The following is a 26,040-nucleotide window of genomic DNA, read 5'->3' on the forward strand; positions in this document are numbered from 1 at the left end:
TTCTTGAAGTAATCTGTGTGAAACGAACCTTCCCTAACTATTAAATTTCCATTGATGTTCGCCTCGCATTTCAGTGTGTTTACTGTTGTTAGATAAGCTAAAAAATACACATCTTGAATAAAAGATATTTTCTTTTACATTTTAACGATAGTAACAGACAGTAACTAGTTTACCTGGCTCTATTTTGACCACACCTATTGGGCGGTCAGGGAGGCTGAAGGGGGATTGGCCCCAGAGTTCCATGTGCAGGGTGGAGTCCAGGAGGTCAGAGGGCGTGACTCGGCTGAAGACCAGCTGATGAGACCACCCTGCTCTGGGCTTCACCTTCATGACAAGTGTCCTCTGGAGCAAGCCACTGGACCTAGGGAGGGCCAGGCACCTGACACACACACACACGCACAAACACCAAACATAAATACTAGTAGTGGGCATAGATTCATTTTTTTAATCTAGATTAGTCTCACTTTAATCTTGGCGTTTTTCTAGATTAATATGGCACCAAAGGCATTAAGAATATGTGTGCTACCCAAATAATGACTAAAAGTAAGTATTTGAGAACGGGTTTCTCAAGCCAGGTGCAGGACGCATTAGACCAGGGGCTCATCTCCTGTTTCCAAAATGCATCACAAACTGCTTGAGAAATCTGATCTACTATGATAATTGGTGATGAAAATAAATTATGTTCAATAAGATGTGCTTGTGTTTTATTAACTGTTTATTAGATTAGTTAGCTTGGCTGATAGAGCTGTGCTGACGGGCTTGCCTCGGTTGCCCTCAAACATAGTTTGACGACGACTCTTCCCCTGCACTACATCAGTGCTTGGCCCGGCATCTTCCGCATTAGCTAAGGGATGCTTTGCGTTTAGGTGGTATTTGAGACTGGAAGAACTCCTACAGTAAACGAATTCCGCATAGCACAAGGTGCAAACAACCCTGTCGAGGTTTCCATTGGGAAGCTTCTTAAAAAATAAATTTCCCCTGAAGCAAACCAGGCGGCTTCATAGCTGCATCCATGTTAGCATGTCATGTTTGATATGATAATTTCATACACAAGGCATACACACAGGTTCGAAGACTCCTTCTCGCCCCCTACAGTGAAATTCGGCTAGGTATACATCCGCGCTAAAATATCAAGGTGAGTCATCATAGCTTGCGTAGTATAGGCCCAGCTCCCAACCCAACTTTGAGAATAGATTAACGGCAATATTTTTTTTTGCGCCCGGTAAGAGTCTCACGTTCATGCAGCACGTTAACGCCGATAACTGCCAACCAGTTCCTTTTGCTCTCTCTCACACTCACATACAACCAACTGATTACATGGTGTCTTCATTCCTCTCACACACAGAAACTCCATATGAATACACACAGCACATATAAATCCCACACTCAATATCAAACCTGACTCTAACTGAATAGGAGCACATCTTCTGTAAACAGAATCCTACACAGCTAAATACACACAACACACCTAGCACAGACATTATCATACCCCAGAAACCCATTCATGATTTACCCTTTCACATAGGTGTTCTGGCTGCTGTTTGTTTTTGTGGGTAGGTTTTTGGCACCGGTGATGAGAACAGTCAGTTGACCATCATCATGTAGTCCAATCTGATCCTCTGAGGGGAACAAGGAAACATAAGGTCAGCAGACCAGGTCTGACCCCTACTGCTGGTATGTGAAACTGCATAGAGAGCGTGACTGTTGACCATCATACCATCTGTTTTGCAAACCCAGGAAGGCTGGGACAAGGAGCTGAACTTGATTCGGACAAGCATTTCTCTCCGGCTCTGCTCTAGGACGCAGCCTTCTGAACCTTCAGGCTGTTGAAGAGAGAGACAAAACAATAATTGAGAAAGAAAAAACAGATAAACATCCACTTGAGCAAAACGCACAGCGCTTTTCTTCTAGCGGTTAGTAGCTGGTGTAACTGTAGGGTCAACAGGTGTTTGGAGAACACCTGCAATCTCCACAGTTTTACCTTGGGGCACAAGGGGTAGCAGACAGAGCTTGAATGAGCCCTGTCCTCAAACATCCAGCCCCCCAGAGGGATCAGGACCTCTCCCAGAAACACCTTCTTCTTCAGAGTACCCGAGTGCCACACAGATGCCTGCAGTGTCCTCCCAGACAACTGGGGGCGCTCTATCTGGCACTGTTTGAAGCACAAAGGAGAACGGCAGGATGACAAGGAGGTACATAGGAATAGTGCAACAGTGAATTGACATATTCTGTCATATGATCATATGACATTGACCAAGATATGTGATATACTTTATCAGAATTACTGCTGCACAGCAAACCATTTTTAATAGACAGTCATTGCTGTTGCACAACCAATGTGATCCTTTGGGTGACAAGATAGGAGGACATTTCAACGTTTTTCTTTGGGCCCCTTGGTGGATTGGGGACCCCATGGTAATGTGCCCGGTTACACCCAATCAGTACCAGGGCTATGCTCAGTTGTTGTCTTCCCTTACCTGCAAAACTTCATCATAAACAGGATCTGTGGTGTTCCTCTTGATGGTTGTCTTCATCTTGCTACTCTGAGATTTGTCAGGTAACAGGTAGATCTTGACATACCTGTGCATGCAGGCCATGGTACAGGAAAAGGATGTTATTAAAAGCTTATACAATTCAATTACAATTTCAAATGGTAGTCAATGTCTTGTTCCCATGCTTACGGATGACACTTCTTTCTCTTGATATCCCCGAAGGTCAGGTTTCTACACGCTCTCACGGTAATCTCTATGCAGGAAGTGATGTTGTTGAAAGCGATGGCAAGCTCCAAGTCTCCACTCACATGGGCATGTTCAAACAGACTGCAGTCTGTGCTGGTGCTGCTGGTGCTTCCCTACAGACACACATCCCACATTACTGGACACCCCTCGCCCTGACACCAACATAAGCATGACAATTCCATCCTAATAGTCTTTATCATGTGTTTGCAATGCACTTTCTTCATTTTTCACATGTTGCGGTTGACACAATCTTGTCAGAGATTCAATCCTGTCATAAGTCACAGGATGTGAATATTGCACAGTATGAACGTATCCCATAATTTTCACAATTGCACGTACTCTTTTCTGGCCCGAGTATTTTGACCCCAGGGACGTGTCCTCCTCTGGCCCTGACAGATCACTGTCCTTGCTCTTCTTGAACAGGCTGGGGAGACTGGGGCCTTTGGTTAACTGTTTGATGAGAAATTAATCAACAAAGTGCTATATGTAACCAACGTTTATGATTTATTTACTTACACTTCAACTTACTAATACTTAAAAGTACTTCCTTAATTCCTAAAGCAACGCAAAGCTTCTATACATTATAATACGCTATGTGGTACTGTGTGACAAAATGTTAAATTGTATTTTGTAGCTTTGCTGGTGACATGGTTGATTGGTGGATCGTACTTTGTTGGTTTTGTTGATGTCTGTGTCAGAGAAGCTCTGGCGCCGACTGGTCACCGTGAGAAGGTCCTGGAGCCCCGAGTCTCGCACATCAGTCTGAGACTTGGAGATCTCTGCCGGGAAAAACCAGAAGCAGTCAGCTCTAGTCATTAAACAATCTCTCTCCTAATAACTGATAAGGCATATGACAATTGCCTTTCTTTCTTTTTTTTTCTGCTAAAACTTGTTTTGTGAATATATTGTGTTGTTTAATGGCTTTCGTTACTCTGACTGTACAGCCCTTTGGTCAACGGTTGTTGTTTTTAAATGTGGATAAATAAACTTGACTTGTTGCTGCTGCATGCTTATCAGGAGAGATATCTTATCAACGAAGCAGTAGCTGTGCTTTCCTCAGCACTGATGACTTAGAGGTAGATACAGTGTTCTCCTATAAATCAATTATGATAATGCCCTTGGCTCAAAGGAAATGAGCATCTGCTTCCTCTTTTTTAACCACTATTTAGCCTTATAATGCAATTTAGTTCTCTGACCACTTAGGAGAGAGAAGGCACTCATGACATTAGAGACTTAACGTTTAGTCTGAAGTCTGAGATGGCTTAACACTAAATCAATAGAATGGATCACATACTTTTTATATGACTTGTGAAGGAAGCCATCAGGTCTTCCATGGACTTGGTGAAGGGTTTAGAGTTCTTCAGCGTCTAGACATTGAATTCATATAACCACTATCATAAAAAATCATAAAACAAAAAAGAGCTGTATATTTCAAAAACTGTTAATAATTCGAATTTGGTTTTCGCTTACCCCATATCTGCTAAAAGATGGACCGTCATAATAGGGTGGAGGGGTTGGTGGCACAACTGAAATGTGACTGAAAGACGATACACAAAATACTTAATAATAATTCATTTAAATTAAAATAGGTCATGACTGTGAACATTTTTATTAAATAAAATAAAAAGAGACTAGTTCCCAAGACTGTTAGCTCACCTCAACCTTTGATAAGACTTGAGTAGTTTCTCCCCGACAGTCTCATGTCTATCTGTAATGTAAAAGAGAACAGTTGTTGACAAAACCGCCTGCTTTACCAATACACTATAAAATATTACTGCTCTGAAAGCTTGTGAGCAGTGTTCCCACAGACAGCAGTAATGTATTATTCAGTCAAACTGTTTTATAGCAGCAACACCATGGATTGAAGTGTTATGCTGTGAGCGAAATTCAACCCTATTACAGTTTTCTCAGTTGTTAACACACAAAAAGCACAAATTCGGCACAATTTGCACTCTTCACTTCATGTACCAATCGCTCAACCCAATTTGGCACTACTTCACACTCTCTGATCTGCATTAGACTCTGACTTTCCTTCTTTACACTCTGATGTCAATTACACATCACCTTGTTGTCAAAACAATACACACAATGTTCAGTTGTTGCACACACTTCTCAAGTAAAATCTCAGAGCATCAACCTACAACAAGCAAATATTCAAATCTCTACACTTTCAGGTCTGTTGAGCAATTTTCAATCAGGACTGCAGCATAAAAGTGCCTTGAGCCTCTGTTTTGTTTGGTGAACAATGGAGAACTTTGAAGAGATCGACAACCAGAGAGGGAAAGGGGTGAGAGTGAGAGGAGGAAGAGGAAGACAAGAAAGAGGGGGACAAGGGGAAGGAATAGTAGCAGGTAGAGGAGTAAGAGGACAGAGAGAATGAAGAGGAGGAGGATGAGTAGGAGGACAAGGATGAAGAGGAGGACAAGGAGGAGGACAAGGAGGAAGAGGAGGACAAGGAGAAGAAGAAGGAGGAGGAGGAGAAAGAAGGAGAACGGTTGTCTCTGATGAGATTTGGGCCACTGTGGTAGACCATGTGCTCAACCATGGTTTGAGCATGAAAGAGGCTGGCCAGAGGGTCCAACCAAATCTCAACCGCTTCACAGTTGCTGCCATCATTAGAACCGTCAGGATGGAGAACAGGTACAAAATTGAGCTGGCAGGTTTACAGTACTGTACTGTTTTGGTACACACTGTACTCTGTGTGTACCAAAATAAAACTTTTTTTGCTGCATATTTGTGTGCTGTTTTATGTTTTATGAAAAGTATGCTTACACTGAGACATTTTACAAAAGGAGAAATGGTTCATTCTCCAGAATTCATATGGTGTGTTCCATTTCTATAATTGTGTTTTCAATTTTGCACTTTGCACATGCTTAGGTATGTGTACTCAATGGCTGTGTGTGCCAAATGAAAACACAAGTTCCATTTTGTGAACATTTACAGTTTTTTTCAAATGCTTACACACAAATTCCTTTACTTTTCACACAATTCCTGAAACTCAAACAACAGAACCACACCTCAAATCTGCAAAACCATATGCACATTTTGGGCCTTTGACTCAGTTTTCAATTTCATAAAATACTTTTTGCAAAACACAACACACAATTATCCACTTAACACATACAATTCTAACAGGAAGCATCTTGATTTCCTTTTTAAAACACAACCAATCAAAATGACACACTAATTCATCAGTGCCTTACACTAACTCCGTGTTTGTGATATTTTGAATGCAGTGCTTCATTTAGCAAGAGAAGCGAGGCATTTTGCATTTTGTGTGTGCAGTTGTTGGATTTGCATGTTAAGTTTTGAAAAAAAGAGGACAAGTAAAAGAAATCTGTGTAAGCATTTGAAAAAAACTAAGAGATTTGATGACAAAGATTCATCTTGCAAAGGGGGTGTCAGGTTTAGCATTTTGTGTGAGGTTTTCAGTTTTGTGTGTGCAGTTTTGAGAAAGCTGTTATTGTTTTGAGAAACGTGTGTTAACAATTGTGAAAAACTGAATCATGTATTGTTGTTCTACACATGGCAGATATCAATTTATGTAATTTTACACAAGTACTAGTCAAGCTGTAAGTATCTGATCTGTGAAGACGCTTTTAACCAGTTTGTCATAGCGAGGGAGATTTGAACCTACGACTTCCAGATCTGAAGTAAAATGTTCTATAGCTGGCGCTATACCTATCCCTGATCTCAGATCTAAGGTCCATGCTGCTATGTTTATAGATGGATGGGGATAGTGAATAATGGCTTGATGCACAGAGCAAACACAGTGAAACAAACCTGGTTCAGCTGGATATTTCTTTGCCCTCTCCTCCAGGAACCACTCACCAGACCTTATCTTGACTTCCCTGTGAGGAGCAGACCTGTATTCAATGAAAAAGATCTTGCACAAGCATCCACCAGGATTCAAGATGAGTACCCCATTTATCAGAAGGCAAAGTAATTCCTACCCTTCCATCATTAGAACATCGCTGGAGTCTGAATTTACTGAGTATATAACGTGTGCCACACAATCTCTTTGGGAGACGACCTCATTTGGGCTAGACAGCCATGTTGAGTTCCTGGCTCGTCTCCCCCCAGAGCTCACCTGTAGGCGTGGCAGACGGTACACTTCCAATCCATGGCTGACCCGCCCACACGGCACTTGCTGCAGATTCGGTGGCTGCAGCCTCGGCACACAGAACCTGAGTTCCAGAACTTTCCCAGGGGCCTTTGGCAGCGGGCGCAGGTCTTCTCACTGTACTGCCTGGAGAAGCTCTTGGCACCCTTCCTTTTGATATCCTGGAGCTCCGACTTCAGTCTCCTGGGAACATAGGAAGTAGGTAGCAAATCACAGAGGGGCTTTTTAACTACCAGACTAAGAAAGCTCCTCATCTCTGTCAGTGTCGTCAAGTCACTAGTTCAGGGCATTTGTGTCATACTCTACAAAGCAGACACTACTGTGTGATGCAAATATTTAAAAGTCTAAAATACAATGTTCACTGTCAGGGGTTATGATTATTCAGTGTTTTCAAAAGTCTCTACACAGAACAGCCCCTCATCAAGATATGAGGCATTGCGCACAGGTGCTGTTTACCTGATTCTGTCCTCCTCTCTGCTCCGCAGAAGTTTGTCCCTCTGAAGAACCTCCAGCACCTTCTCTCTCTCCAGGGCTTGGAGCATGCTCAGATCCATTGGTGTTTCTCTCTCATAGATACTATTTATCTTGTTGTCTTCTTCTGCCCTCTTTTGTATCTGTGATACAAAATCCTTCTAGAAGAGGACTGTCGTCAGAGTCTTCAGTCAAAGCCGACTGATATAAACTGGGATCAATATCCCATACACCAGGTCACTATCCTCACAGTACCGCCGCAACCGGATATCGATTGTTCCGGATGTTTCTTCCTGGACGGAGCTGTTCAAAAAGAGCTGTTCAAGAGGCCGACTTGGTTGCCATAGAGATCCTCTCCTCTCCTGTGAAAGCCCTGAGGTGATGTTTCCTGTGACCAGAGAAGATCCGACGTTTGGTCACTGGAGAACTGTTGTGCTCTGGCCCTGACGAGAGACAGAAAGGTTTGAAGCCCTACAAGTTCAGCACGTCACAGGCCTGATGCCTAAGCTCTAAGGTCCTGTCACTGTCGTCTTCTTACTGTGGGTTACATAGATCAGTCATGCTGCCCCGCCTCCAGCCCATTTATGGTGCCCTCAGCATCCTCTCCCACACCAGCATCACCAGCCTTTACTCTGAATAGTAAAACAACCCCCGTTCATCCCCCCCCAGCCACAGCCGCACAGCCCCTCCTGCTTCCCCCACCCTGCAGGTTGCTTGTGCTTCTGCTTCAGTTGCAGAAATGCGTCAGAGGACACCAAATGCCAAACCCTTGCATTATTGATGGATGTATCGTTTTTTAGCTCTTTTTTTAAACCCAGTGAATGTATTTTTGTTTGAGAGGATGGGAGATGAAGAGAAAGAGGAAGCGTCCTTATCAGAGTCTGGAGGCCACCCTGTGAGGCCAGATAAAGGGCCGTCTCTGCTATTATCCAGACCTGCTGTGGGCCAGAGCTGACAGCTAGGGTGAAATGTAATTTGGCTTCACTGTAGAGGCCTGAGGCCTGTTCCATAAAGCGAGTTTACCGAATAAGCCAGACTTATGTCAGTTAGTCTGACTCATTTCTAGTTCATTCGGTTCCATAAAGCTAGCTCAACGTAGTTCGAACTCGATTACTATGGCAACTTAGGCTGCGAAACTAGTCTGGTCAGGATCAGGCTAACTGTCAGGCTTAGCGTGACTTGGTGCTTAACGAGACCTTCCTGTAACACTGACCTAAAGGGAAAACGATAATTTACCACGTATATTCTCATGTTCTTATTCTCATCAGTTCAATATGTTCAACATTGATAGAAAATCAACTTAAGGAGCCTACATAGGCTACAACATTTAGCCTAACGCTTTAAAGCTTTCTTTGGCTCTCGACGAAGGCGGTCGCATTTTCTCCCTCTCCTCCCCTGAACTTCCCTGCTTGGCTTCTATATTCGCAATACAATCTGAGAACTGAGAACTGTCTAATTGTGGCGTAGGCGATAGTGACAACCCAGGCCTACTCATACACTAACTTTCACCTGTGGATTGCGTCTCTGTCTTGGGTCATGACCAAGGATGTCTCCATGGCAATACTATCTGCAAACTGAGAATCTGACTGATTGTGGCCTCGGCGAAGGCGCCAACCCAGGCACACTCATACACACCCCTTCCCCCATCCAACGCCTTCGCCTGCTTGTTCCCCCGGTGGGGCTGGTGGGTCTGTGACCAGCGCCTATATGGCTGCAGGTCCAGACCCATCCCCCCCTCCCCGTTGCAAGTCATGTGGTTCTGTAATGTTGTACAATGTATGTGCTTATGTGCCGAGGTGTTTTTTGCCTGTTCCCACACGGTACTCCTCTAGGAGCATAGTCTGGGGGTTGCCTTTTTTTTCTCCTCTCTCCTCATGTTATGCTGAAAATGTATTCCCGTCCTGTCTACCCCCTTGTCATGTTTGTGTATGTGTTTGTGCAGAAACTGCAAGTGGCAGCTCGGATATAAGACAGATTTGAGAGACCGCAGATAGAGTGCGGCTAGTTAGATCAACACTTGTATTATTGATTTTGTTGATTTTATGTAAAGCACTTTGAGCTGCAATTTTTGTATGAAAAGTGCTATATAAATAAAGTCTTACTTACTTACTTAAACAATGATGAACAATGATTTGATACACGCCACGTTAAACGTATGGCTACATAGCCTAGTTTGTGATTTCAAATGTTTAAGCATCAGGCATAGGCCTATCTCAATCTAAATGATCCGAGAATAATCATCATGGCTATATAGGCCTAGTTGTTAACAGTAGTCTACAATTGCAAAACTAACCTAAATCCATAAGCAGGGCTCTCAAGTGTCACGCATTGAGCGTGACAGTCACTCATTTCGGTCTTTTGTCACGCCCACCCACCACACATTGTATTTCTCACGCAGAAAAAAATATTTATAATATATTTAATATGCCGCAGCACCCAACCAAAATTCCTCTGGCCGCACCACTCTCACTATGGAACCGGCATGTATGGATGGGTGGATCGATCCTAAAGTATCGATATTTTCAATACTGGCATTGTATCAAAAGAATAAATTCTCAATTTGAAATGTCAATCCTACCTCGGATTTCTTTTAACCAAGTGATTTTAGAATATTTTTACAATAGTAGTAGGCCGTATAGTATAGAAATGTACTTAAATAAGAAAGTCAGTGGGAACTATTTTTCCTTCCGCTTTGTCTGTGCTTATCATGAGTTCAGCACATAGAGTTAATATAACTAGAGTAAGCTACTTTTGTCTTCCAAGATGGTGTCCCCATTCATTTCTATGAAAAGTGCTCAGTGGCCCAGTGAGGCAACTGAAAGCGCGAGACTGGACGCGGCCATCTTTCCACTTCCGTGTCTTCCTGTCTAGCTTTAAACAGTGGCTCTTTTTTTCCCTAGCTCCGAGAGCTCATGCAAATCGGCAATCGGCCAATGTGAACTTTTGTGTTCGTGCCCTGTTAGTATCCGCGAGCACATTTGCAGGCAACTTTCATTGACTAAGCAAATAAATGGGTTGCTAGTTTACCCATTTCGGATTGGTTTCAAACTTTACAACAAAAAAAAAATTACAAAAAAAATATTCTATGAAAAAGCTAGTAGTATGAGCCAGGTTCGAGAATCAAACAACAATTATTGGGGGAGATAGTTTTGTAAATGTTGAATGGAGTTAATAGAATAAAAACGACCGGAAGAGTCGGAAACCTAACCGTACATGCAATACCACCTACATCCACCGGGGCCATTGCTTCAAGCTGAGGGGCGAGGGGTGGGGGCTTGGTTCAGCAGCGGCAGCGTGCCGCGCTCTCTCACTCTCACTCAGTGAAAGCACACACAGCGCAGATTCGAGTGCATTGCTGCGGTCATGACTGAAAGAAAAAGAAGCATAATCTAAACGATGAAGCTTGTGACATTTGTCAAAAAACAATACGCCATTGTGGCAATATCACAAATATCTAAAAGCTAAACACCCTAAAGAGCATGACGAAGTACAGTTGACGCGAGCAGAGGAGGCAACACAGACACGTAATGTCTATTGCGGTTTATTTAATATTAATAACGATGGCTTTCAGAATGCATTATAAAATTACTCAAACAAAAATATTTCATAGAAATATCGATATCGACGATACTGGTCTAGAAAGTAGCCTACTTGGTATCGGATCAAAAAGAAAATTATTGGTATCGACCATCCTTACCGGCAGGAATCATCACGTCTCCCCTGGAGTTCTTAGTCGAGCCTGCCACTTATCCAAAAAAAAAAAGGGTCTACACAATAGCCAATTGGAAAATAGCAGCTAAGATTTAATGCAACAACCAATGGAAAAAAAGCATATCCTGTAATTTTTCACGTAATGCTGCTACAACGTCTTCTGAAAGTTTCGTTCACCAGAGCAAACCAATGGAGCTCGAGCATCACTTTAAGCAGTCATGATCTCCTGTTTTAATGTTACAACAAATTCACAACTTGTTTGACACAAACAATGACAACTTGACTGCTGTTAGAAAATGTTTCCCAGATAATTAACATCAGTGTGTCTGTAACTTAACCAACAGTTTTACAGCCTGTTCACTGACAACACCTGCTCAGAACAAGTAGTTCATAGATGTAGCCGGTGTGTATCGGTGAAACTAACTCCTCGGGTATGTAACAGACCACCCGCGTCGATGGATTGCTAGCTTTTCGTTGGCGTGGTTGGTAGTGGTGGCGCTTTGGATGTCAGAGGTGGCAGGTTTATGGGGGGTGACAAGTGCCCTCACACACCCGAACAACATACAATAAAGTGCGTTCGACATGGACTGCGGCTGCATGAAACGACCGGCGAGAGTAGCCGCTTGCAGTCGGGGAGGAGTTGAAAACGGCTATGTGCATTCCAGCTTCTCGTGGTTTGCTGCGTTGATGTTAGTCATGGCCGATCAAGCGCTATTTGCTTACTTCACTTTATTTATAATTTTACTTGGTCTTTCCGTTAGTGAAGAGGCTGACTAAAACCTTTTCTTCAACACATTTTTTATTCAATTAAACTTTTTTGAGCGTTGGCGAAACTGAAGGCGTCCGAATATTACAAAACACGCGTCAAAGTTGTCCTGTGTGAGTCTGGCCAATCATGAAATAGCTGTGTCATCAGTTGAACCCATGCAGTTGCTCTTGAGAAAATGCGCTCGGCTACACAGCCGGCAGTTCTCGAATCGATCTCACGGTACTTTGATGGCGACGTCACAGTGACGTATCCTTGGCGCCGTCTCAAGTCGGACAAAAAGTCTAACCAGAATTCATTGTTTCAAGTCAGCTGCCTGCAGCCGGCTGCGGCGCCGCATGAAGTCGGGTAATGTCGAACGCACCTAATGTATACTAGCTTTGCCCACAATGTGCGTGTAGTCTCAGCCTTTTTATCATTGGTTCGCAATGGGGGTGATGGCGGCGACGTGGAGACGTAGTACGTGAGGGAACTTTGATAGCGGCGACGTATAGAGGGTTTTCACCGACGTCACGTTCTGGGCGGTAACCCGGATGCGCGGCCATATTGGAGGCACTCGGTGTAAACAACTGAACGGAGTACAACCAAAGAACGTATATTCTATACTCTTTGGTACAACTGTAGCCATGTCTAAACGACCGAAATGGTCATCAAAACGCGTCCAAGATCCAAAGGCATATAGGGAAGGACTTGGACCACAAGAAAAGGGTCGATATTTTGAGAAATTAGGATTTATTGGCGGTGCAGATCCCTACCAGTTAGCTCCCTCGACGTGGATCCGTGACGACCCGGTGATTCTGCCTTCAGTTGGATATCCCGATATTGTTAACTACTTGGTTTTCTCGCCGAACCCACACACGTGCAGTAGTTTGATATGAATTATATTATGTCAATGTCAGCTTTATAGTCAAATAATAAAAGCAGTAATTGTTTTTACTGTTTACTATTAAAAATATTATCATTACAATAGAAAATTTGTTATGAGCTGCTGAAATAAACATTTCACAATACCTGACAAGAAACGTGCCGAACAAATACGGATGTTGTCCAGATTTTTCCCTGTAGATCTTGGTTGAGCTTTGCCAACCACAAGCGCCTCCTTTACTCAGATAATCTCTGGCATTCCTCTCCCTGGTTTTTAATAATTTACAGTAGGCCTACATGATCAAGTGTGGCTATTTCAGCTAGCTAGTGAGAGGTGGTAATTGGTAAGTTCGACTCCTGGTCGGAGCGGACAGTGCCTCTGACGGAACTTGCAAGACCACGTCTGTTGCAGTGCGTGTCCACTGCAGCGACGCGAATCGCTTGCCATCGCTCGCCGTCCCACAGTTCACCACGCTCGGGGGCGTTTCAAACAGATTAATGTAGAATGTAGTTCTCTAAAGTCAGTGTTGTAGTTGTCATGGCCAAGTGTGCAGACTTGGGTTTACGTAGTTGCAAAATCGATCAAAATACAACTTGTTTACAAAATTCAAAACTGTTTAAAAGTCATACACGTTGACATGTGTAAAAAACGTTTTACTATATTCCCCAGTCTCTGCTAATCTGTCGATACGATAGGGAGTTCCAGCTAGCTAGCTAGTTACCACAGAACGAAGTTACGTAATGTGACTAAACTGAATTTGAAAGTACAAGCACCCACAACTTCGGCAAACCTTGCGCCATGCATCTTTTTTGTATTACAGTTTTTCACAATTGTTAACACACAAAAAGCAAAACTTTGGCACAATTTTCACAACCTTAACGTCATGTAGGGTGAGTTCAGGTAATGTGGGACATCAGGTAAAGTGGGACAGTTAAGCATTTTGATGATTTAATATGTGCAAAACCGACATCCAATCACCAGATCTGATCTTCACTCGTAAATACAACACTTCTTGTCACTCTACAGTAGTTTTTATTTGTCTGACATCGTCAGAGTAGGCGTGATCTGGCTGGACAAGAGGTCTATAGACCTTTTTTGATGAACATTCTAGAATTTGTATTTGTGAAGTTTGGCCCTAGAAAGCTTCCGGTTTCAGACGCGCGAATGATTGTATTATTGAAGTCAGCAAGTTTAAAAGCGTAGGGAGTAAGTTACTGTCGTAATTATTTATGTATTTAAACACAACGATGTCTTTTGGATCTTGTTGCTGCGTTGTCGGCTGTTCGCTGAGATCGGGGACGAACAAGTTGTCCACGATCAAAATGTTTAGATTTCCTAAAGAAATGGGTCAACGGGATGACTGGATTGCTGCGGTGAAGAGAAGTTGTTGGTTACCAACAGCAAATTCGAAGATCTGCAGTACTCACTTCATTACAGGTGAGACAAACGTATATGATTACCTAACAACGTTTGTTGTTTACAAAGCAAGTATTTTTTTTAAGTGATCTTGGTCAAGTGATACTTGGATCAGCTACTTAGTTACTAGCTAGTGATATTGCTCTACTTGCAGCTGTTACTGGTTGGTTACTGTAGCAACCGTGAACTAGCTACGTAGCTTTTAGTTACTTTTTAGTTGCCGAATGTTGCCATATATTCACCATCTGCTTCCATTATAAATTCTATGTATACATATTGAATACGTTTGTACTTGAAACTTGATTTTGGGAGCTATTAAGTGTTACACAGAATCAGAATAAAGTTGAATCCACAAGATTCAAAAATGAATTTACTGTGGTGGGCAGGTCCATTTAGTAAACATATAATATGCAGTCCTTAAATAAAACAAAAAACGAAGAAATGTATAACATTTACAACAAAATGATTTAAAACAAGGCATGCACTCCTGTCAATTAAGCATATTTTAACTGCTACTTTTATTTCAGGTAAACCATCAAACGACCCCTTGCACCCCGATTTCATTCCTTCTAAGTTCCTTCTTAATGCCAGCGCAGATGGAGAACACAGAATGGAGAGGTATCAAAGATCCCTTAATAGAGTGGTAGTAGAAGGACCATCGGTGCAAGTAGAAGAGCCTACCAATAATGACCTTCCCTGTACGACCACCACAACCTCTGTCGGAACTGAGCTGTCAATGCAGGAGATAGATGCTCTCATTGTGGAGAATGCATCACTGAAGGAGCAAGTTGCAATGTTACAGAGGGAGAAACAAGAAACAACAAGACCTGAATTGAATGTCAAAAACATATCATTCTATACTGGCCTTCCATCTGCCCAAGTGTTCCTCACTCTGCTGACCTACCTGACATCTGCATGGACGCCCACTGCCTCAACACCACTCTCTGCAGCTGACCAGTTTCTCATTGTCTTGATGAAGCTCAGGCTAGCCCTTACTCATCAAGACCTTGCTATCAGGTTTGGGTCAAGTTGTGGGACTGTTGCTTCAATTTTCCACAGCTGGTTGGATGTCATGGCGAGGGAAATGCAGTGTTTAATCCACTGGCCCTCCCGAAGAGCTGTACGCAAACACCTTCCATCTGTGTTTAGGACCCCAACTTTCCGCCGTGTGAGGTGCATCATCGACTGCAGTGAGGTGTTTATAGAGAGACCAACCAGCCTCAACGCCAGAGCTCTGACATACTCCAACTACAAGTCACACAACACAGTCAAGTTCTTAATGGGTGTTAGTCCAACAGGTGCAATTACTTTTTGTCCAAAGTGTGGGGTGGACGCGCTAGTGACAAAGTCATAACCAAAAGTTCTGGACTCATAGATCTGCTTGAAGAGGGAGACATTGTACTGGCTGACAGGGGATTCAACTTTCCTGAGTACTTTGCAGCTAAAGGTGTCCGCCTTGTGGTGCCAGCTTTTACCAGGGGGAAAAAACAACTGACAGGATCAGAGGTGGCAACATCCAGGAGGATGTCCAGAGCAAGAATCCATGTGGAGAGAGCAATTGGTGGGCTGAAAACCTTCAAAATCCTTCACAATACACTTCCAGTTTCCATGATCAAACGCAGAGGTGATGTCAACATATCCACCATTGATAAACTACTGCTTAATTGCTCTGCTCTGACCAACCTAAGGAAACCTGTTTTGCAGAAGTGAAACGGGATTGTTATCTGACTGTCTATTTTCCAACTACAATGTCCATATCACACTTACAGACCCATCATACAAATATTTATAATTTTTTTATGAAAGATACGCTATTCAAGTAATTGTGTTGAAGAGATCTGAATGAACAAAAAAACTTTTTATTACAAGTAGTCAGTTTCTTATTTCAAAGCTATCACTTCACCCAGTACTTTTCACAATGTACAACACAGACCAACACCTGGGGCCAGTTGCATAAACTTAGTTTAAGACTAGTCTTAGCCTTAGACTGTCTTAAATTGTCAGGTAAGACTAGTCTAATTAAGCCTGTCTGTTGCATAAATAGTAAGACTGACTTAATTTGAGGTAGAAAAGTTAGCCACCTCTCCCCCTGGCTAAACCTTGCCGTAAGGGCTGAGTTGCTATGCCAACGATCTGTTTTAGTAGGCTACGTCATTATCTTAGCATAATGTATTACGAAAGGAATTAAGTGTTATTTGTAACTGCAGAAAATGTTTACGGGGTTCTGCTTTTCCGCAGAATAAAATGTTTTATTAAGCGAGTGAGTAGATGACAACATAACTCACTTTATTGACGATAGCACCAGCCATCTGCGTTGTTGTTGATAAATGGAAGTACCGTTGGGGTTAAATTAAGAAACTTACACAGTTTTACACAGCACTTAAACGCATACACTATTTGTTAATAAGACAACTTTTTCAATACTGTATTCCTCCAACAGATATAGGTTTTCATAAGGTTAAAATGTATCAATCTTTCGCCGTTAAGTGTCGCTGTTTTGTCCGCCATCTTTTCTTTTTTCGCGAAGTGTCTTATTTTACCCATAACGCAGCGCGCAACAGGCTATCTAAGTCAGTCTTACGTTAGTCACTGATCTTAAAGCTTTATGCAACAGGTAAATTGAAGTGTCTATGGCAAGTCGGACTTAAAGTGGCATTTAAGTCTAAGACTAGGTCTATTTTTATGCAACTGGCCCCTGGTATTCACATAGCACAAGACTTGCACTGGTCACTAGGGTGCCTCTTCAATCTAATGCACAGCATGTGGTATACGCCCTGGCATGCACAACACTGCACTACATTAGGGATGCGCTGTGTTTTGCAGACGCATGTTTGTTTTGCTGTTTGAAGTTTCTCAGACAGTTGGTGGGTACAGACCTCAGGTAGGATGTATTTGACGTAGAATCTGTCAAGAGATTTCTTAGCTTTTTCCCAAAACTCAGTACAAAATTGTACTGTCTGAATGTGGCAATCTGTAGATGTCCACACCACAAAGAAGGCACTCTTCAGACCACACATAGCCATTTGCCCCTGCACCTGTGCGTAGTATGGGTGGCTAGGCTTTAGCTTCAGCTGCTTGTTTAGGCAGAAATCTTTGTTTTTCGCCCCTCCTTGAGTCACCACCTTACCGCGGTGGAGGGGTTTGCGTGTCCTAGTGATCCTGGAAGCTATGTTGTCGGGGGCTTCATGCCCCTGGTACCCAAGGCAAACAGGTTCCAGGTGAAAGACCAGACAAAGCGTGGCTCAAAAAACCAACCATGAAGAAACACAACAATGGTTCTCAGTTGCCCCTGCCCGGAAGCGGGTCACCGGGGGCCCCCCCCTGGGGCCAGGCCCGGGGGTGGGGCTCGATGGCGAGCGCCTGGTGGCCAGGCCTTTTCCCATGGGGCCCGGTCGGGCACAGCCCGAAGAGACAACGTGGGACCCTCTTCCAGTGGGCTCACCATCCGCAGGAGGGGTCATGGGGGTCGGGTGCAGTGTGAGACGGGCGGCGGCCGAAGGCGTTGGCCTTGGCGGTCCAATCCTTGGCTGCAGAAGCTAGCTTTAGGGACGTGGAACGTCACCTCGCTGGCGGGAAAGGAGCCTGAGCTGGTGCGCGAGGTAGAGAGTTTCCGGCTAGATATAGTCGGCCTCGCCTCGACGCACAGCATAGGCTCCTTGAGAGGGGCTGGACTCTCTCAAGCTTGCCCTTGGTGAGAGGCGTCGAGCTGGGGTGGGAATACTGGTTTCCCCTCGGTTCGGCGCCTGCACATTGGGGTTCACCCCGGTGGACGAGAGGGTAGCCTCCCTCCGCCTTCGGGTGGGGGGACGGGTCCTCACTGTAGTTTGTGCTTATGCACCAAACGGCAGCTCAGAGTACCCACCCTTTTTGGAGTCTCTGGGGGGGGTGCTGGAAAGCGCTCCTCCCGGGGATTCCCTCGTCCTCCTGGGGGACTTCAATATTCATGTGGGCAATGACAGTGAGACCTGGAGGGGCGTGATTGGGAGGAACGGCCCCCCCGATCTGAACCCGAGTGGTGTTTTGTTGTTGGACTTCTGTGCTAGACACGGCTTGTCCATAACGAACACCATGTTCAAGCATAAGGGTGTCCATATGTGCACCTGGCACCAGGACACCCGAGGTCTCAGTTCGATGATCGACTTTGTAGTCGTGTCATCGGACTTGGGGCCGCATGTCTTGGACACTTGTGTGAGGAGAGGGGCGGAGCTGTCAACTGATCACCACCTGGTGGTGAGTTGGCTTCAATGGTGGGGGAGGACGCCGGTCAGGCCTGGCAGGCCCAAACGTAATGTGCTGCTGATGGAAATGGCTGGCGGAACCCTCTGTCAGAAGGAGCTTCAACTCCCACCTCCGGGAGAGCTTCGATCATGTCTCGGGGGGGGCCGGGGATATTGAGTCCGAATGGGCCATGTTCCGGGCCTCCATTGTTGAAGCGGCTGACCGGAGCTGCGGCCGCAAGGCGGTCGGTGCATGTCGCGGCGGTAACCCTTGGACCCGGTGGTGGACTCCGGAGGTGAGGGATGCCGTTAAGCTGAAGAAGGAGGCCTATCGGACTTTATTGGCTGGTAGGACTCCAGAGGCAGCTGATGTGTACCGGCAGCCCAAGCGGAACGCGGCTTTGGCGGTCGCGGAGGCAAAAACCCGGGCATGGGAGGAGTTCGGCGAGGCCATGGAGAATGACTTCCGAACGGCTTCAAAAAGGTTCTGGACCACCATCCGGCGGCTCAGGAGGGGGAAGCAGTGCTCTGTCAACACTGTATACGGTGGGGATGGTGCGCTGCTGACCTCGACGGGGGACGTCCTGGATCGGTGGAAGGAATACTTCGAAGACCTCTTTAATTCCACCGACACGCTTTCCGACGTGGAGGCAGAGTCTGGGGACATCGGGGGGGGGCCTTCTATCTCTGGGGCTGAGGTCGTCGAGGTGGTTGAAAAGCTCCGCGGTGGCGGGGCCCCTGGGGTGGATGAGGTCCGCCCGGAGTTCCTTAAGGCTCTGGATGTTGTAGGGCTGTCTTGGTTGACACGACTCTGCAACATCGCGTGGACATTGGGGACAGTGCCTCTGGACTGGCAGACCGGGGTGGTGGTTCCCCTCTTTAAAAAGGGGGACCGGAGGGTGTGCTCCAACTTTAGGGGGATCACACTCCTCAGCCTCCCTGGGAAAGTCTATTCAGGGGTCCTGGAGAGGAGGATCCGTCGGATTGTCGAACCTCGAATTCAGGAGGAGCAATGTGGTTTTCGTCCTGGCCGTGGAACAGTGGATCAGCTTTATACCCTCCGCGGAGTCCTGGAGGGTACCTGGGAGTTCGCCCAACCAGTCTACACATGTTTTGTGGATTTGGAAAAGGCGTTCGACCGTGTCCCTCGGGGGCTCATGTGGGGGGTGCTCCGAGAGTACGGGGTACCGGATTTCCTGATCGGGGCTGTCCGGTCCCTGTACGACCGGTGCCAGAGTTTGGTCCGCATTGCCGGTAGTAAGTCGAACTTGTTTCCGGTGAGGGTTGGACTCCGCCAGGGCTGCCCTATGTCACCGATTCTGTTCATTACCTATATGGACAGAATTTCTAGGCGCAGCCAGGGTGTTGAGGTGGTCTGATTTGGTGATCTCAGGATCGGGTCGCTGCTTTTTGCGGATGATGTGGTCCTGTTGGCTTCATCGGGCCGTGACCTTCAGCTCTCACTGGAGCGGTTCGCAACCGAATGTGAAGCAGCTGGGATGCGAATCAGCACCTCCAAATCTGAGGCCATGGTAATCGACCGGAAAAGGGCAGAGTGCAATCTACGGGTCGGGGAGGAGATCCTGAACCAAGCGGAGGAGTTCAAGTATCTCGGGGTCTTGTTCACGAGTGAGGGAAGAATGGGGCGCGAGGTCGACAGGCGGATCGGTGCGGCGTCCGCAGTGATGCGGGCTCTGCATCGGTCCGTCGTGGTGAACAAGAAGCTGAGTCGAAAGGCGAAGCTCTCTTTTTACCAGTCAATCTACGTTCCTACCCTCACCTATGGTCACGAACTATGGGTAGTGACCGAAAGAACAAGATCGCGAATACAAGCGGCCGAAATGAGCTTTCTCCGCAGGGTGTCCGGGCTCTCCCTTAGAGATAGGGTGAGAAGCTCGGTCATCCGGGAGGGGCTCAGAGTAGAACCGCTGCTCCTCCGCGTCGAGAGGAGCCAGCTGAGGTGGCTCGGGCATCTGATTAGGATGCCTCCTGGACGCCTCCCTGGTGAGGTGTTCCAGGCACGTCCCACTGGGAAGAGGCCCTGGGGAAGACCCAGGACACGCTGGAGGGACTATGTCTCTCGGCTGGCCTGGGAACGCCTCGGGGTCCCCCAGGAAGAGCTGGTGGAAGGGGCCGGGGGGAGGGAAGTCTGGGCCTCCCAGCTTAGGCCGCTGCCCCCGCGACCCGATCCCCGGACAAGCGGCAGATGACGGACGGACGGACAGTTACAGACACATCTGCGTATTTTGAGGGACATTTTATTTCTAATATAGAAGGTGAGCAGCAGTTGCATGTCACTATGCCATCAGGGCTTGCGCCCAGATGGGAAAACTGGGCATTGACACATAAGCCAACATCCTCTACAGCAAGTGTATCATGGTGATGTTTTTCCATCTCAATAAAAGCTTCCCTAGCTACCTTCTCATGATCAGCACCCCATTTCATTGACTGAGTTCTCCCCTTGTTCGAGTAACCCATTACATTACTGATGATGTTTGCCTGGCCTGTGGTGCACTTAAGGACTTGACCAAACTGACTAGCAGTTAATCTCCCCTTCCTTTGGGCATACCATTTGTCATCTGCACTCTGAAGTAGCGTACTATGCTGGAGATTAGCACAGTTTACTTCATTGAAGCTGTTAGGTAAGGACATCATCAAAACCTCTACTTCATGGTGTAACTGCTCATTAGTAAGGGAGCTGTACCTGGGATTGTAAAGACTAGTGAGTGGTGGAGGTATATAGGTGTCTCCCTGGTCTATCTTAAATGCCACTGCAACAGGGACCTGGACTATATCTGAATATACAATGTCTTCTCTCATCTCACTGTCTTCCTGCCCCACCTCCTTGTCCTCACTGAATCCCTGTTCCTGACTTCCTGCCTGGTTTGATTGCTCAGATGCTGTGTCAGTGTTACTGTCATCAAGGAGAACAGTGAAGAGTGCACAGTCTGGGTTTGTTTCCTGAGAACATATCAACATGCACATAGTTTGATTAGGGGAATTAATGCATTGCCAATACACCTCATTTGTGATTGAATGTACAATTAAAATGACGATCTTGTTCTACAAAAATATTTGTCTCTGTGTGAATTAGATTACCAAAGAATTGTAGGCCTAGCTAAAAATGGCCAAGTTAGACATTATTGTAGGGGTTGCCATAGAATAAATCAACATTTTATTATGCCATTTCACTAATAGCCAGCAACACTAACTTACTCTTAGTTTTTTTAAAAGGTTGTTTGGGGAGCCATAATTTGCCATGGTAGGGAATTTCAAATCATCTCCAGCATCAGTACCAGTAGATATGTTTCCTGGTTTACAGAAATGCATTTGTGCAACAGGCAAGGGATCCACCTGAACAAGAAATATGCTTCATTAACTCGGCTGTGGATCTGACACTACCAAATGTATGCGTATAGGTTACTGGCTCATATTCACCCCACTGGCTCATATTTTTAACCCTTGACCATACACTGGTTCAGATGTGACAGGCGGGTTATGTAAACCTTCTTTAACACACTGCTCTAGCGCAACGAGAATTTCAGCTACGTGACTGCACACTTCTCCAAGGCTATAAAACAGCAGATCATATTGAATATTTATCAGAGTGTTAATTAATTACAACAAGTTCAGCACAAAACAGCAGTTATTTAACAGGTAACCAGCAAGTAAACATACCCTGCCATACAAGTGCAGTGTCCGCTGCACACCTCCCCGTTGCTTCTAGCTAGTATCCAGGCATTATAGGTCTTTCTAAGCGTCTGTCCAGCGCCGACCCCTGCGTATACTAAATGCAACCCTACATTTCTGTCTTTATATGTACATAGTTTGTACATATAAAGTATATAGTACATATATTGACTTTCCCATAAAAAAAATAGTTGTACGCATCGAGACTTTTGTATGCTTTAATAGCTTCCCTACTGTAAACGTACTCTCTCTCTACCAAATAGTGGTAGACATCGGGGTAGGTTACCTCAGGTATCAATTTCAGATCTGTCGAAAACAGATTCAACCTAACAATTTGATCCAGTGGATCGGGCAGGGAACACGATTCAAAACTTAATTTATCTATGTATCGCTGCTTTTCACAGCCGGGTAATTTGTTTTAATATGCGCTAGTCATGTTAAGAGATGAAGATGCCGGTAGCGTAAGCTAGATAGCAACTAATGTCTGAGATGCGCTAACCGGATGTAGTTCAGTAGCCTGGCTCTGCCCTCCTACGTACTTCCGCTCAATTTGGATTTTGCTTCTGTACTAGGTCTGGGAGCTCGGCTCTGAAGTCGGTTTCCAGAAAAAATAAATTTGTAGGTCCAATCAGCGAACAGAGGGAGTGGCTGAGAACGATGACGTTAATGTCGTGCACTAGTTTGAGTAGTTCAATAATAGCAGCGGAGAAAGATGCGAGCAAAACTATTCTGCGGTTGTGGCAACGCTGCCGAATATCCATAAGTTAAAGCCGGAGCAAGAACATTCCTTGCTGAGTTTTGTTGGTGGCCATGATGTTGTGGCCCTCCTCCCCACGGGGTTCGGGAAAAGTTTGATTTTCCAGCTACGGCAGCTAGCTCCGTTACAGTAGTGTAGAAGGCGAACGCTTGCAATTGGTTATGGCAAATCAGAGTGGCTCTGGGCGGATCCAATAGTTTTAAACTTCAACAGAGGACCCGCCTTCAAGGAAGTTAACGTTTGTCAATGGAGAGATCCCAGACCCTCTGTACAAATGAAATGTACGAGGGTCTGGTTAGGACCAGGCTAGTAGTTCAGGGCCTTGCGTTCTAAACTGGTCTGTTATTGTTTACGTTTCAAAAAAGGTTCATACAGAAAAAACGCATCGAAAGTTCAGCGGCATATGACATTATATTTCTCAATGATAAGGCTGGCAAAGGAATTTAAATTAAGTTACAATGAGTACTATTGCAGAATATTGAAGGGGTTTAACCACTGATTGAAACACACACAAAAATGTGTAAAATAATGCTTTGTTAGAAGAAAAAAAACGTTTTATGTGACTGTCCCACATTACCTGATCATGTCAGTTAATTTAGTTTAGTTAAGTGGGACATCTAGTAATGCTGTGTTTATGCTATAAAAGTAATTTAATTCGACAGTTCTCAAATGTTTAATACCAATGCATCATACTGCACTTAAGTTCCCAACTAAATAACAATTTACACTGTCATCGAACCAGCGCTTTCAGACTAGTCCAACAAAATTCTAACGCAGTGAATCTAGCTAGCTAGCACATAGATGCAGATCACTAAGGTTTACATCAGTTACACTTTATGCCTATTGTACAAGTCAAACCCTAAACTAAATGAATCTTGCCACACCCTTGCACCTAGCATTGTTGTATATAAACAAATTATTATTATATTAGCAGACTAGGCTGACAGACGATGACTGTCCCACTTTACCAGACAAGTTGTCCCACATTACCTGAAAATGCTGCCTGAGTGAGAGAGGGGGTCATGTTATGTTTGAAAGTGTGTAGCTTCTAAAATATTGTGTATTCCCATTTCATTCCAACATGAAAATGTTACCAAGCCCTAAAACGTTTTACAGAAACACCACTGGGGCGAGTTAACAGTTATTTTTAAAGTCTACTGGAGCCTCTACCAAAAAGTGTCCCACATTACCTGAAATCACCCTACCAATTGCTCGACCCAATTTATCACTACTTTACACTCCCTTATCTGCATTAGACTCTGACTTTCCTTGTTTACACACTGATGTCAATTACACATCACCTTGTTGTCAAAACACTACACACAATGTTCAGTTGTTGCACACACTTCTCAAGTAAAGTCTCAAAGCATCAACCTACAACACACAACTATTCAAATCTCTAAACAGTCAGATCTGGTGAGCAATTTGCAATCAGGACTGCAGCATAAAAAGGGCCTTGAGCCTCTGTTTTGTTTGGTGAACAATGGAGAACGTAGACAATCAGAGAAGGAGAGGGGTAAGAGTGCGAGGAGGAGGACGAGGAAGAAGAGGAGTAAGAGGAGGAGGAGGTGGAGAAGGAGAAGGAAGAGGAGGAGGTGGAGAAGGAAGAGGAGGAAGAGGAGGAAGAGGTGGAGAAGGAAGAGGAGGAGGAGGAGGAGAAGGAAGAGGAGGAGGAGGAGGAGAAGGAAGAGGAGGAGGAGGAGGAGAAGGAAGAGGAGGAGGAGAAGGAAGAGGAGGAGGAAGAGGAGCAAGGGGAGGAAGGGGAGGAAGAGGAGGAAGAGGAGGAAGAGGAGGAAGAGGAGGACAAAAAGGAGAAGAAGGAAGAAGAAGAACGGTGATCTCGAGTGAGATTCGGGCGACCGTGGTTGACCATGTGATCAACCATGGTTTGACCATGAGGGAGGCTGGCCAGAGGGTCCAACCCAATCTAAGCCGCTTCACCGTTGCTGCCATAATAAGGACCTTTAGAATGGAGAACAGGTATGAAATCTATTTGCCTTGTGTACTGAAATACTGCATATCAATAGAATACAGTATGCTCACAGTATTTGTATTTTGCAGGACTGAAAGAGAACCACACCGTGGAGGAAGAGCCTGCATTTTCACGGCTGATCAGAAGACAGAAATAGTAAATATGGTTCGCGAAAACAACCTGATCACACTGCGACAGATCCAAACCAGGATCCTGGCTGACCATGCCCAATTCAGAGATATCCAGACCGTCAGTTTCTCCACTCTAAACCGTGTTCTCCGACGAAATTCTATGAGGATGAAACAGGTGTACAGGGTCCCATTTGACCGGAATTCAGACCGTATAAAGGAGTTACGGCGTGAGTTTGTGCTTGTAAGTCCCATACATTCAGCACTGACACATGCATGTATTGTACCTGTAATCCAATATTTTTCCTTTCCTACAGTGTCTCACTGTAGCCAACTGTGTTGACCTATCTGTGTCCATACTATAACTTGCATTATCATGCTGTCTGTTTCAGCGGATCCAGGAGCATGACACAGCCAATGAGCTGTTTGAATATGTCTTCATTGATGAAGTGGGATTCAACCTCGTGAAGAGGAGGCGCCGGGGCAGAAATCTGATTGGCCAGCGTGCCATTGTTGAGGTCCCTGGCCAGCGTGGTGGGAACATCACTATGTGTGCTGCGATGAACCACCATGGGATCCTGCACCGTCATGCCCACCTAGGGGCCTATAACACTGCCCGTCTCATTGAATTCCTGGACGGCCTGCATGACCTGCTGGTACTACCTGGCCAGATGCATGACCCACGGCTGACAAATCACGTTGTCATCTGGGACAATGTGAGTTTCCACCGGGCTGCTCAAGTGCGCGAGTGGTTCCAGAACCACCCACATTTTTCTGTTGTGTACCTTCCACCTTATTCTCCATTCCTGAACTCCATCGAGGAGTTCTTTTCAGCTTGGAGGTGGAAGGTATACGAACGGGACCCACAGGGCCGGGTCCCACTGCTCCAGGCCATGGAGGAGGCTTGTGGCGACGTGACTGTTGAGGCCTGTCAGGGCTTCATGCGCCACTCGCGGCGTTTTTTTAAACGCTGCTTGGACAGGGAGAACATCGCCTGTGATGTAGATGAGGCCCTCTGGCCAGACAGGAACCAGAGGCGTGATGCCTAACTCAGTTTTGTGACCTTGTGGGGGGGGGGGGGGGGGGGGGGGGGGGGGGGGGGGGGGGGGGGGGGGGGGGGGGGGGGGGGGGGGGGGGGGGGGGGGGGGGGGTTTGAGCAGGCCCATTGACCGTTGTGTACTGTTCA

At 45.5% G+C, this 26,040-nt stretch overlaps 1 protein-coding gene across 3 annotated transcripts in view; it reads right to left on the reverse strand.

Moving 5' to 3' along the window:
- sytl3 (synaptotagmin-like 3) overlaps positions 1-26,040 on the reverse strand; it is a 44,190-nt gene that overhangs the window by 789 nt on the left and 17,361 nt on the right. For 2 of the 3 annotated variants that reach the window (XM_047021058.1, XM_047021059.1), the window contains exons 2-15: positions 7,318-7,775; positions 6,829-7,044; positions 6,522-6,604; positions 4,395-4,446; positions 4,209-4,275; positions 4,033-4,105; positions 3,408-3,517; positions 3,078-3,188; positions 2,682-2,851; positions 2,478-2,580; positions 1,982-2,152; positions 1,718-1,823; positions 1,514-1,619; positions 174-379 (exon numbers count right to left, since the gene is read on the reverse strand). In XM_047021058.1, the coding sequence (XP_046877014.1) occupies positions 174-379; positions 1,514-1,619; positions 1,718-1,823; positions 1,982-2,152; positions 2,478-2,580; positions 2,682-2,851; positions 3,078-3,188; positions 3,408-3,517; positions 4,033-4,105; positions 4,209-4,275; positions 4,395-4,446; positions 6,522-6,604; positions 6,829-7,044; positions 7,318-7,415 (1,672 nt within the window). In that variant the 5' untranslated portion in view covers positions 7,416-7,775. Of the gene's footprint in view, positions 1-173; positions 380-1,513; positions 1,620-1,717; positions 1,824-1,981; positions 2,153-2,477; positions 2,581-2,681; positions 2,852-3,077; positions 3,189-3,407; positions 3,518-4,032; positions 4,106-4,208; positions 4,276-4,394; positions 4,447-6,521; positions 6,605-6,828; positions 7,045-7,317; positions 7,969-26,040 lie in introns of those variants that run through there. The other variant, XM_047021060.1, reaches the window with a different exon arrangement.

This window comes from Hypomesus transpacificus, chromosome 6, assembly GCF_021917145.1.
Source record: "Hypomesus transpacificus isolate Combined female chromosome 6, fHypTra1, whole genome shotgun sequence".
Classification (NCBI taxonomy): Eukaryota; Metazoa; Chordata; class Actinopteri; order Osmeriformes; family Osmeridae; genus Hypomesus; species Hypomesus transpacificus.